A 13390-nucleotide genomic window follows, 5' to 3' on the forward strand; every position below is an offset into this window, starting at 1 on the left:
CAAAAGACCACTTAACAGATGACAAAGCTGACAGGCCTGTAACCCACTTGCAATGCTAGTGTTGCAGCCGGGATCCCAATTTGGGCAGTTTGGTACCCAAAGCCAATCATATGGTTATACAAAAGAGATATGGTCCCTAAAAGAGATCATTCCTGATACTACCGTCTAGCCTCAGAACATTCTACCTACTTTCTATTCTAGAACTCTGGCCTGAGAAAATACCAATCCATTGGCCCATTTGACAGCCCAGACCAGAATCTTAAATGCGCCATTCTCTGTCAAAGGGCCACAATTCCAGACACTAACAGTCCATCCTCAATCTTCATGATTCTAGAAAGTTCATGTCCATTGTCGGCATTTTCATTGTGGTTCTGAAATCCTACTGTCCATCCTCTTTTCTACAAACCCAGGGATCTAAAATCTATCACATGACAATACAGGCAACACCTAAGGATCTTCCTCAGTTTCACGTGGGAGGGAATCTGGAACACAGATGCCCCACCCTTAAATCTCACATTAGGTCTCTACCCAGTAACCCATGTTTCTGGAACACTAGTGGTCCACTTTTGATAATGCATGTCCATGCTCTAGAATGACCTTACTACTTTATAGGCTGGGTTTTAGAATAGTGCCAGCTGACCTCCACACTTTTTGGGATGGGGGGACAAAGTCTGTCGCTCTGGGTAGAGTGCTATGGCATCATAGCTCACAGCAACCTCAACCTCTTGGGCTCAAGCAATCCTCTTGCCTCAGCCTCCCAAGTAGCTGGGACTATAGGCTCTTGCCAAAACGCCTGGCTAGTTTTTCTATTTTTAGCAGAGACAGGGTCTCACTCTTGCTCAGGCTATTAACTCCTGAGCTCAGGCAATTCACCCACCTGGGCTTCCCAGTGCTAGGATTACAAGCGTGAGCCAACTCGCACAGACTGACCTACACATTTTTAACACTCCTGTTCTAGAAAACCACCCTTCAAATTGAATATGGTTTATAACCTCCTCAGAATTTTATTGAAAAGTGACCTCTCAATTAGTAGATCTAAGAAGCAGCCTGGGGTTCTACATTTCTGTAGATTCTTGGGGGAACTTCAAGAGTACTGGACCCTGGACCACACTTTGAAAAAGCAAGGCTCAAGAACACAAGACTTGAGCCAGGCATGGTGGCACCTGTGGTACCAGCTTACTCTTGAGGCTGTGGCAGAAGGATCCCTGACTGAAGCTAGAAGTTCAAGTCCAGCCTGGGAAACATGGAGAACACAGGACCCCCCCTTTTTTTTTTTTTGAGATAGTCTCACTGTTGCCCTCCATACAGTGCTATGGTATCACAGCTCACAGCAACCTCCAACTCTTGGGCTTAAGAGATTCTCCTGCCTCAGCCTTCCAAGTAACTGGGACTACAGGCGCCTGCCAAAACGCCTGGCTGTTTTTTTGTTGCAGTTTTCATTGCTGTTTAGCTGGCCCAGGCCGGGTTTGAACCCACCAGCCTCTGTGCATGTGGCTGGCACTGTAACCACTGTGCTACAGGTGCCAAACCAGGACCCCATCTTCAACCCTGCAGGCCACACTCCAGAAACAGTGCCACAAAAACACCCATGAGCTTAGAGTTTCAGGGCCCAGGAACAAAAAGACCCATCCTGCATCAGGGAGCCAAGAAATAGCTGGCCAGTTCCTGACACCATCATGGCCTGTAGTGATTATAAATCCTGTAAAAATTTGAATTCTTCTTCCTTCAAGAGCTCAATCCCAGGGCAGCGGCTGTGGCTCAGTTGGTAAGGCGCCAGCCCCATATACCGAGGGTGGTGGGTTCAAACCCAGCCCCGGCCAAACTGCAATCAAAAAATAGCCGGGCGTTGTGGCGGGCGCCTGTAGTCCCAGCTACTTGGGAGGCTGAGGCAAGAGAATCGCTTGGGCCCAGGAGTTGGAGGTTGCTGTGAGCTGTGTGAGGCCACGGCACTCTACCGAGGGCCATAAAGTGAGACTGTCTCTACAAAAAAAAAAAAAAAGAGCTCAATCCCTCTCTCCTTGAGGGTGTATTGGCTTTTTTTTTGGAGACAGAGTCTCACTATGTCGCCCTCATTAGAGTGCAACATCACAGCTCACAGCAACCTCCAACTCCTGGGCTTAAGTGATTCTCTTACCTCAGCCTCCCAGTAGCTGAGACAACAGGCACCCACCACAATGCTCAGCTATTTTTTTTGCTGTAGTTGTCATTGTTGTTTGGCAGGCCCGGGCTGGATTCAAACCCACCAACTCTGGTGTATGTGGCTGGCGCCTTAGCCCCTTGAGCTACAGGCACCAAGCCTTCCCCCCCCCCCCCCCCCCGAAACGGCCATGGCATCACCAGTTCACAGCAACCTCTAACTCCTGGGCTTAGGCGATTCTCTTGCCTCAGCCTTCCAAGTAGCTGGGACTGCAGGTGCCCGCCATAACACTCGGCCATTTTTTGTTGCAGTTTGGCTGGGGCCAAGTTTGATCCCGCCACCCTTGATAAATGGGGCCAGCGCCCTACCACTGAGCCACAGGCACTGCCCCACCCCCCTTTTATTTTTTTTGAGACAGTCTCACTCTGACACCTGGAGTAAAGAGTATGGTGGCATCATCATACCTCACAACCTCAAACTCTCGGGCTCAAAAGATTCTCTTGCCTCAGCATCCCAAGTAGCTGAGACTACAGGCACTCGCCACAATACCCAGCTGTTTTTAGGTCAGGCTGGTCTGGAATGTTTGAGAGAGAGAGAGATCAAGAGATCCACCAGCCTCGGCCTCCCACAGTGCTAGGATTTCAGACGTGAGCTATCTCACCTGGTCTTAATGCTGCCTTTTTGATCCACCAGTAACAGTGGAACCGGCACCAAAATGTGGATTTTCATAAAATCCCTTATGGGGAAGACCATCACTCTCAAGCTTTAATGCTCAGATACAAAACTAAGATCCAGGATAAGGAAGGAATTCCTCCTCATCAGCAAAGATGGATTTTTGCTGGCAAACAGCTAGAAGGTGCATATACTTTTGACTACAACATTCAAAATGAGTCCACTTTTCATTTTGTGTTGAGATTTCATGGTGATGTGCTACTTTCAAGAAGCACTAAGCACAACAGAAAGCTTCAGTTGGCTCTCCTGAAATACTATCTGGTGGGTGAGATTAGCAAAACTAGTTACCTTTGTTAGGAGCATCCTTCAGATGAATGTGGTGCTGGCGCTTTGGGGGCCAGCCACTTTCACAGACACTATTATGACAAATGTCTGACTTAACCATTCCAACAAACCCAAAGACAAGTAATTGTGTATGAGTTAATAAAAGACATGAACTAGGGGAGACAAAAAGGCTATCTTCTAATGAATAATGTGGCAGAAGTGATCCTGTACAATGACCAAGATCAGGACTTAAAAAATCTCGTGGCTTCCTCCTTGCTCTCTTGGATCACCTGCTCTGGGGGATGCCAGCTGCTACCTGGAGAAGACACTCAAGCAGCTCCATAGCAACAGTCATGGAGCAAATCACCCTGAAAGTAGATATGTGGCCACACCCAATTCTCGGATGGTCACTGTCTGGCCAACACCTTGACTGAACCCTCATGACAGATGCTACAACAGTACTGACAAGTTCCCAAATTCCTGAACTTCAGAAACCCTAAGAAAATAAATGTTGAAAGTCAATAAATTTGGGTAAATACAATCTAATACTAATAGACTGAAAAAAATAAATAAAAATAAGTTTCAGGGTGAGGTGGTTTGTTATGTAGTAACATACACAGACCTCAGGCTACTTCCCAGAGCTCTAGAAAAGCCCTGTTCTAGCTCCTCTGCTTCTGCCACCCCTGTGCCCACCCAAACGTCGCGGGACAGAGGCACTCCAGCCTGCTGGTTAAAGTGTTTGCTGTTGGGTTTTCGTTTGGCTGGTTGTGTGTACACAGTGTATACAAGTTGAGTTGTACAGAAGCCCAAGAAAGAGCAAGAGACAAAGGGTGGTAGGAGTGGGGCGGGGGGGAGGCAGAGAGAAAGGCGCAGGGAGAGGAAACCCATAAAAAATAGAACCACATCCAGACAACAATGGGGGGGGGCCAAAAGTAGGGGACAGACACAGACAAATTGCTGTAGAAAAGGAGTGGGAGGCAGAGAGAGGGGACCCTTCTCCCTCCTCTACCTCCCAGCCCCCTACCCCAGGTATATACAATAAATAAGATTAAAAATAATTAACAAGATTCGTTTTCCCCCTCCCACCCGACGCCGAATGCCCTGGGGAGGGAATGGCCTTTAGCAAATCTTGGCCTAATAGGGGGGGACTTGTGGGGGAGGGAGTCCCCCAGCTCTCTGAAGCTGCCCCACCCCCCTCAACCATACATAGACTTTTCCTATACATTATGTACAAGGTGAAGGGGGCAGGGCTGTGGCTGTGGAGGGTGGGGTAGGGCAAGGGGAGAGGGAAACCGTTACTAAATAGACATTTATACATATATATAAATAATTTCTCTGTACACGAACAGTGGGAGTAATGGGAAGGAGCAGAGGGGAACTGGGAGACGGGAAGAGTCGAACTCTGAACCCTGCCCTGGGGGGCAGCATGGACACATCCTGACCAAAGACCCACCCCCACTTTCCCTGGCCACTGAGCACAGGGATTAGCTCCTGAGGACATAGTCCTGTCCCAATTCTTGGTTCATGGAGGAGGCACCCCCGCATCAGGCAGGGGTTGGGGTCACCCACAACGGCTGTGGGCCTGTGCTTGGGCCAGCAGGTCACTGAAGGAGTCAAAAAGCTGTTCCAGCCACGGCTGGTTCCGCATGCACTGCTGGACCACCTCCTCCTGGCCCAGGTCCTCAGCACCGCCTTCAATGGCCAGGGTCTGCAAGGGTTAAACATGGAGCTGGGGAGAGTGGGACACCAGCCTCTGCAGAGGGAGGCGGCTGGAGGCTAGACCCCAGGGCTCAGGGAGGATGGGCCGGGATAACTTGGTCCCCTGGGACTGAGGGAGGAGAGACTGGGGGCTTGGACTACTGGGATTGAGAGAGGAGGGGGCTGGGAGCCCAGACCCCTGGGTCTGAGGAAGGAGATTATGAAGATTGGAATCCCTGGGTGACAGATGCTGCAAGCGGGGCTCACCTGGTCTCGGCAGCGCAGGAAGGTGTGGTATTTATAGTGGTGGAGTGAGTGGTAAAGCGTGTAGTAGCCTGACTTCTCCAGCTCCACTTTGAACTCCTGGGCAGATGGAAGGGACATACCTCAGCCTCCCTGGCCTGCTGCTGGCCAGACCCTTCGGCCCCCAGCTTGGCATGGCCCCTACCTGGGCTCGGACCACGCTCCTCTTGAGCTTGCTGAGCGTCTTGCGGTTGTAGGGCTCCCCAGCTGGCCGCAGCCGCACGGCTCCATCCTCTGGGGAGCCCTCCCCACTCTGCTCCACTTGCAGCTGAGGGAACGTGTGCAGGGCATCCTGTGGGAAACCAATGGGTCAGCAGGACACCTCCCTGGACCCACACCCCTCAAACTCAACAGTCATCAGCTCTCCTGGTCATCACGTGCCTCAGTTTCCCCCAGGCTTTAAATCAGAAGAGGGTCCAGGGTCTTAGTCTCCTCAAAGAACAGAAGAACGTGGACCTATCTGGTAACACTTACACCATGCTTTCTGACCTAGCGTAGGACTCACAGACATACCACTTTCTACCCAGAATGCCCAGAACCAACCAACATTTTATCCCAGAATCCTCAGCGCCAGCCTAACCACCGATCCTAGAATCTTAGGGCTAGCCTAAACTTCTGCCCCAAATTCTAAGTCACTTAAAATTCCATCATAAAATCCTCACTGCCATTCAATCCCAGAATTTTAGCACCAAACTAACAGCCCATAGTTCTGAGACCTATTCTAATATTCTATATGTGAATTGAGGAGGCGGCATTTTTCTTTCTTTTCTTTTTTTTTTTTTTTTGTAGAGACAGAGTCTCACTTTATGGCCCTCGGTAGAGTGCCCTGGCATCACACAGCTCACATCAACCTCCAACTCCTGGGCTTAAGCGATTCTCTTGCCTCAGCCTCCCGAGTAGCTGGGACCACAGGTGCCCGCCACAACGCCCGGCTATTTTTTGGTTGCAGTTCAGCGGGGGCCGGGTTTGAACCCACCACCCTCGGTATATGGGGCCGGCGCCTTACCAACTGAGCCACAGGCGCTGCCCCTTTCTTCCTTTTCTTTTTTTTTTTGCTGAGGCTGGTTTGAACCCGACACCTCCCGTGTATGGGGTGGGCGCCCTACCCCTTTAAGCCACAGGCATTGCCCTATATGTGAATTTTTAATCCTAGCATAACAGCCCAGCCAAGGTCCTCACTCAGTGCTTGCCTCACAGTCTGTCCCAGAATTGATGACTAGACCCAACCTCCAGTGTTTTCAGAACCCACATCTATTCAGTTTTCCAAGGCATCTAATACTCTATCCCCAAATTTGCAGAGCAAGTATAATATCCTATCTTAGAATTCTCAGTGCCAGCTGAACAATCCATCTCAGAATTCTTAGTTGTCCCAACATCCCACCTAGAATTCTGAGTGAAAGTAAGATTCCACCCAGAATTCTTAGAGTCACTCTAACATTTCCTACTGTATTTTCTGAGCCACCTCAGTGCCAGTCTAATACTCTATCCCAGAGTTCTCAATGCAAGCCTAAAATCTGTTCCAGAATTCTCAGAACACATTCCTCAAGTCAAACTTTCTTGGAATTCTGAGATTCCCTGACTTTCTATCCCAAAATTCTCAGTACCAGAATCCTCAGAGTTAAATTAATGCCGTGTCAGAGAGCCACATCCTAACATTCCATCCCTGAACCTTGGGCTATTCCAGAAGGGAAACCACATAGATGATTTCTTCTTCCTTTTTTTTTTTTGTAGAGACAGAGTCTCACTTTATGGCCCTCGGTAGAGTGCCGTGGCCTCACACAGCTCACAGCAACCTCCAACTCCTGGGCTTAAGCGATTCTCTTGCCTCAGCCTCCCGAGCAGCTGGGACTACAGGCATGCGCCACAACGCCCGGCTATTTTTTGGTTGCAGTTTGGCCGGGGCCAGGTTTGAACCCGCAACCCTCGGCATATGGGGCCGGTGCCTTACCGACTGAGCCACAGGCACCGCCCAACACATAGATGACTTCTTAACACTGAGGCCTAGAATGCTAAGAGCCTGTTCATGTCAGTGAGGAAGCCATAAGGATGCCTACACCTGCCTCCAGGCTCGATCCCATAGCTGTGCTCTGTTGGGCCTTCCCAACAGTCCCCCACCATACTGAGGTCCACAGCTCCCCTCCACCTGTACCTTCAGGGCTGTGGGGACCCAGGGACCTCCCCTCACAGTCCTGACCTCCACTTTCCTCCCAGCTGAGCCCAGTAGAAGAATCCCCTTTCAGTGATGTCTCTACCAGAGCAGCTGCCATTGAAAAGTCTTCTCCATGCCTGCCCATCCCCATCCCACATCCTGCCCTGACCCCCAAACACCTGCAGGGCTGGGCTCAGCGACAGCCGCTTCAGGACTTTCTTCTTGTGCTCATTCAGGAGGCCATCTATCTTCCGCATGGGTGGCAGGTACAGTTCATCTGAAAGGCATGACAGGATGTCAGAAGACACACAGGCCCACAATGCACAGGGCCAAGGAGGGGTCAGAAAGCCTGGGTTGCCAGATCCCTTTCTTGCTCAGATCCAGGAACCTAAGCCAACAACCCCTGCCTCAGACTCAAGGGTCCAGGCCCCCAGTCCCTCCTCCCTCAGACCCAGAGGTCCAGCCTCCAGCCCCCTCCTACCCAGGCCTCAGCTCACCATGCGTGTCCTCCAGGGCTTGGATCATGTCTGGGTCAAGTGCCGTGCTCACCAACATCTCCACATAGCTCCGGTACATCTCCCGCATTGCCCGGGTCTTGAGCAGACGCCCAGGAACTGCCCGCTCTGTGGGAAAAATAGAACATGAGCTCTTTATTCCAACTCCCTCTGAGGCCACTTGTGCAGCAGACACGCTTCTAAACAGGAGAGAAATCCCTGCTATAAGGGAAGTCCAAGTCTACGGAGCAAGACGGACAGGGAAACACCAGTGCAACGTGTCCTCACAGTATAACTGCAGGCACTGCAAGGAGCTCACAGCAGACATCTGACTCAGCCTTGCTCAACGTCAAAAAAAAGCTGAGTCTTGAGTAATAGGGAAGAACATTCTGGGCCTAGGAACTTTGTCTAGTTCAGTGTACCTTTTATTAAGTCTAAAGAACAGTGTAGTTGGTTTCTAAAACAATGAATCAAATCAGAAAGATTAGATCATAGCAGGCAAGACTGATTGGTGATTGGTGCTAGGACCCTCCAATGGTCTGAGGGACAGTGAACTGGCCCCTCGTTTAAAAAGTCTGAGGACCCCTAGCACTAGAGGGATGAGACTGGAGGCTAGGACAATGGACCTAGCCTCCAGTCTAGGATGGAGGAAAGGATGAAGCTGGATCAGGGTTGTAGGACAGGATACAAAGCTGGGGCAGAGGATGATTTGAGCTAGCTGTGGGGTATGGCAAAGAGTAGAGGGGATGGGACAGTCAGGTGAGATGGGGCAGGACTAGAGACTATCCAGCTGTGAATGTGAGAGAGGTAGAAAAGGAAAAGAGGCGAGGATGGGGGCGGCGCCTGTGGCTCAGTCGGTAAGGCGCCGGCCCCATATACCGAGGGTGGCGGGTTCAAACTCGGCCCCGGCCAAACTGCAACCAAAAAATAGCTGGGCGTTGTGGCGGGCGCCTGTAGTCCCAGCTACTCGGGAGGCTGAGGCAAGAGAATCGCTTAAGCCCAAGAGCTGGAGGTTGCTGTGAGCTGTGTGAGGCCACGGCACTCTACCAAGGGCGATAAAGTGAGACTCTGTCTCTACAAAAAAAAAAAAAAAAAAAGAAAGAAAAGAGGCGAGGATGGCAAGGATGGTCTGGGTGTCCAGAGGAGCTGTCCGTAAGATAGGGAAACCAGGACAAGGAACTCAGTGGGATATGAGGATGGTGGGGGAAGCCTGTGGATGGCCACAGGGAAGGCTTTATGCTCCCTGGAACACCATGGGAGCCTGGCAAGCCAGAGATATTGAATGAGAAGCAATAAAACCACTACATTCTACATGTTAAATAGGTGGATTGGATGGTGATTTGCATGCAATCACCAACAAGTACACCTGTTTAGAAAAAAAAGAAAACCAAAGGTGGGAAAGGAAAAGACCTGCAAATCAAAAAAAGAAAAAGGAAAGAAAGAAAGAACCTGCAAATCTGGGCCTTTAGTAAATTTCCTTTCCAGCCCCACCTTCACCTGGCCCAGCTGTTTCCATAGCCTGCCAAGCATGGGCTGCCAAGAAGAAAACTACATTTCCTAGGCTCCCTTGCAGTTACAAATGACCATGTGGCCAATAGGATGTGAGAAAACAGGCCCTAGGACATCCCAGATCTGATACTTTTATTTAAAAGGTCATGGCTGGCTCAGCGCCAGTAGCACAGTGGTTATGGCGCCAGCCACATACACCACGGGTGGCGGGTTTGGGCCTGGACCAACTAAACAACTGCAACAAAAAATAGCTGGGCATTGTGGCGGGCGCCTGTAGTCCCAGCTACTTGGGGAGGCTGAGGCAAGAGAATCGCTTAAATCCAAGAGTTGGATGTTGCTCTGAGCTGTGACACCACAGCACTCTACCAAAGGCGACATAATGAGACTCTGTCTCAAAAAAAATAATAAAAATAAACGGTCATGGCTGGGCGATGGCTCTCACCTGTAATCTTTAGCACTCTGGGAGGCTGGGGCCAGTGGAATGCTCAAGCACAGGAGTTCAAGACCAGCCTGAGCAAGAGCAAGACCAATCCCCACAACCCATCCCTACTAAAAAAAAAAAAAGAAAAGCTGGGCCTAGTGGCCCACACCTATAGTCCCATCCCAGCTACTGGGAAGCTAAGGAAAGAGGATTGTTTAAGCCCAGGAATTTGAGGTTGCTGCAAGTGACTCTACCCAGGGTGATGGGAGTGAGGCTGTCTCAAAAAAAATTTTTTAATTAATTAATTAAAATAAAATAAAATAAAAAAGTCAGGGCCAGGTGCAATGGCTCACACCTGCACCTGTAATTCTACCACTCTGGGAGGCTGAGGCAGGAGGATCCCTTGAGTTGTGGACCTGGAGACCAGCCTGAGTAATAGCAAGACCCTCCTATCTCTAGTAAAACTAGAAAAATTCAGCCAGGTGTGGTGGCAGGCACCTGTAGTCCCAGCTACTTGGGAGGCTGAGGCAGAAGGATCAATTGAACCCAGGAGTTTGGGGTTGCTGTGAGCTAAGCTAACACATGGCACTCTAACCCAGGGCAACAGAGTGGACTCTGTCTCAAAAATAAATAAATAAATAAATAACAAGGAAGATCAGACCATTTGCTTGCCCTTATGCTGCTTCTTACTAGCAAGCCTGCAGTTGTGGAACTTCTGAGCTGTAAATGACCACTGGTCAGAGGACACAGCAACAAGGGGGGGAGATGACCAATAAGAGGGAAAGAAACTGGGACCCTAGAAAACCTTAAAAAAGAGACTCTTCTTTCTTTTTTTTTTTTTTTGTAGAGACGGAGTTTCACTTTCTTGCCCTCGGTAGAGTGCCGTGGCGTCACACAGCTCACAGCAACCTCCAACTCCTGGGCTTAGGCGATTCTCCTGCCTCAGCCTCCCGAGTAGCTGGGACTACAGGCGCCTGCCACAACGCCCGGCTATTTTTTTGTTGCAGTTTGGCTGGGGCCAGGTTTGAACCCGCCACCCTCGGTATATGGGGCCGGCGCCCTGCTCACTGAACCACAGGCGCCGCCTTCTTTTTTTTTTTTTGAGACACAGGCTCACTTTGTTGTCCTCATCAGAGCTGATAGCAACCCCAAACTCTTGGGCTTAAGCGATTCTCTTGCGCCTCAGCCTCCCAAGTAGCTGGGACTACAGGTGCCTGCCTTTTTGGTTCAGTTGTTGTTTGGCAGGCCCAGGCTGGATTCAAACCCACCAGCTCCGATGTATGTGGCTGGCGCCCTAGCCGCTGAGCTACAGGAGCTGAGCCAAAGAGACTTATTTTCTACAAACCTTCTGCCTTCATCAGAGCTTTGATGGAAAAAGAATTCCACATCTCTGGCTCGGCGCCTGTGGCTGAAGAGGCTAAAGCACCAGCCACATACACCTGAGCTAGCGAGTTCGAATCCAGCCTGGGCACGCCAAACAACAATGATGGCTGCAACCAAAAAATAGCCGGGCGCTGTGGTGGGTGCCTGTAATCCCAGCTACTTGGGAGGTGGAGGCAGGAGAATCTCTTGAACCTAGGAGTTAAAGGTTGCTGTGAGCTGTGATGCCATGGCATTCTACCCAGGGTGACAGCTTGAGGCTCTGTCTCAAAAAAAAAAAAAGAATTCCACATCTCCCATTTTACTTGCTGTATTTCTAGTCTCTGTTAAAACAGCTACCCCAGGCTCAGCACCTGTGGCTCAAGCGGCTAAGGCACCAGCCACATACACCTGAGTTGGCGGATTTGAATCCAGCCCAGGCCTGCCAAACAATGATGGCTGCAACCAAAAAAGAAAGCAGGGTGTTGTGATGGGCGCCTGTAGTCCCAGCTACTTGGGAGGCAGAGGCAGGAGACTCACTTGAGCCCAGGAATTGAAGGTTGCTGTGAGCTGTGATGCCCCAGCACTCTATCCAGGGTGACAGCTTGAGGCTCTGTCTCAAAAAAACCCAGCTACCCCAACACTATACCTAGATAGGCTCTTGCTCTGTTACCCAGGCTAGTGTGGGCATCCTTATAGCTCACTGCAACCTCAAACTCCTGGGCTCAAGCAATTTTCCTGCTTCAGCCTCACAAGTAGTTGGGACTATAGGTGTGTGGCATTATGCCCAGCTAATTTTTTTTTTTTTTTGGTGGCTCCCCATCTCACTATTGCCTAGGCTGGCCTCAAGCAATCCTTCTGCCTCCACCTCCCAACGTGCTAGGATTACAGGTTTGAGCCACTGGCCCTCCCAGAGTTTATATGAAGATAAAGTAAGCCAACATGTAAATGCTTAAAATGATGCCTGGCACATGATAAGCACAGAGTAAAAATGAGCTACTTTTTTTTTTTTTTTTTTTTTGTAGAGACAGAGTCTCACTGTACCGCCCTCGGGTAGAGTGCCGTGGCATCACACGGCTCACAGCAACCTCTTAACTCTTGGGCTTACGTGATTCTCTTGCCTCAGCCTCCTGAGCAGCTGGGACTACAGGCACCTTGCCACAACGCCCGGCTATTTTTTGGTTGCAGTTTGGCCGGGGCTGGGTTTGAACCCACCACCCTCGGCATATGGGGCTGGCGCCCTACTCACTGAGCCACAGGCGCCGCCCAATGAGCTACTATTTTTAAATAAATCTTTTTTTTTAGACAGAGTCTCACTTTCTCGTTCCCAGTAGAGTGCCATGGCATCATAGCTCACAGCAACCTCAAACTCTTGGGCTCAAGAAATCCTCTTGCCTCAGCCTCCCAAGTAGCTGGGACTATAGGTGCCTGCCACAATGCCAGGCTATTCTTTTTAGAGACAGAGTCTCAGTCTTGCTCAGTCTGGTCTCAAACTCATGAGTTCAAGCCATCCTGTCTTGGGCTCCTAGAGTGCTAGATATTTAAAATTTATATACATGGGCTGGGTGCAGCAGCTCACACCTATAATCCTGGCACTCAGGAGGCCAAGGGAGAATCACTTAAGCCAGGAGTTCCAGACCAGCCTGAGCAAGACCAAGACCCTATCTCTTATTAAAAATAGAAAAAATTAGCCAGGTGTGGCAGCACATGCCTAGTCCTAGCTACTCAGAAGGCTGAGATAGGAAGATGGCTTAAACTCAGGAGTTCGAGGTTGCAGCGAGCTATGATAACATCACTACCTCTAGCCTGGGGAAACAAAGCGAGAGCCTGTCTCAAAAGGAATAACAAACAACCTTTACATATGTGTACATACACTTATTTTTGTAATAAGCCTCATAGCTCACAGTAACCTCCAACTCTTGGGCTCAAGCGATTCTCCTGCCTCCGCCTCCCAAGTAGCTGGGACCACAGGCGCCTGCCATAACACCCAGCTATTTTTTTTTGTTTGGTTGCAGCCATCACTGTTATTTGGTGGGCCCAGGCTGGATTCGAACCTGCCAGCTCAGGTGTATGTGGCTGGCACCTGAGCTGCTTAAGCCACAGGCACCGAGCCTTATTTTTCTAATTGTTATTGCCACCACAAACCAGGCATCATTCTAAGGCCTGGACGTACAGCAGTGTACTGGGCAGGCATGGAGCTCACACATGGTACCTATTAGCAAGCACTCTCCTATAGCCCTTGTCTATTAGTAACCCATTTTACTGCAAAAAGAAGTTATGCTCCTTTGTCAGAGTCCCGAGTCACACCATCATCACTGGCTTCC

General features: G+C 50.1%; 1 protein-coding gene across 1 annotated transcript in view; it reads right to left on the reverse strand.

The window, feature by feature from the left end:
* Positions 1–3863: 3863 nt before the first annotated feature.
* Positions 3864–13390, reverse strand: part of PRR12 (proline rich 12) — a 31564-nt gene continuing 22037 nt past the window's right edge. Inside the window, exons 10-14 of the mRNA XM_053606572.1 lie at positions 7781–7906; positions 7463–7560; positions 5280–5426; positions 5099–5194; positions 3864–4841 (exon numbers count right to left, since the gene is read on the reverse strand). Coding sequence (XP_053462547.1) covers positions 4695–4841; positions 5099–5194; positions 5280–5426; positions 7463–7560; positions 7781–7906 — 614 coding nt within the window. The 3' untranslated portion in view covers positions 3864–4694. The remainder of the gene's footprint in view (positions 4842–5098; positions 5195–5279; positions 5427–7462; positions 7561–7780; positions 7907–13390) is intronic.

This window comes from Nycticebus coucang, chromosome 10 (assembly GCF_027406575.1).
Source record: "Nycticebus coucang isolate mNycCou1 chromosome 10, mNycCou1.pri, whole genome shotgun sequence".
Taxonomy (NCBI): Eukaryota; Metazoa; Chordata; class Mammalia; order Primates; family Lorisidae; genus Nycticebus; species Nycticebus coucang.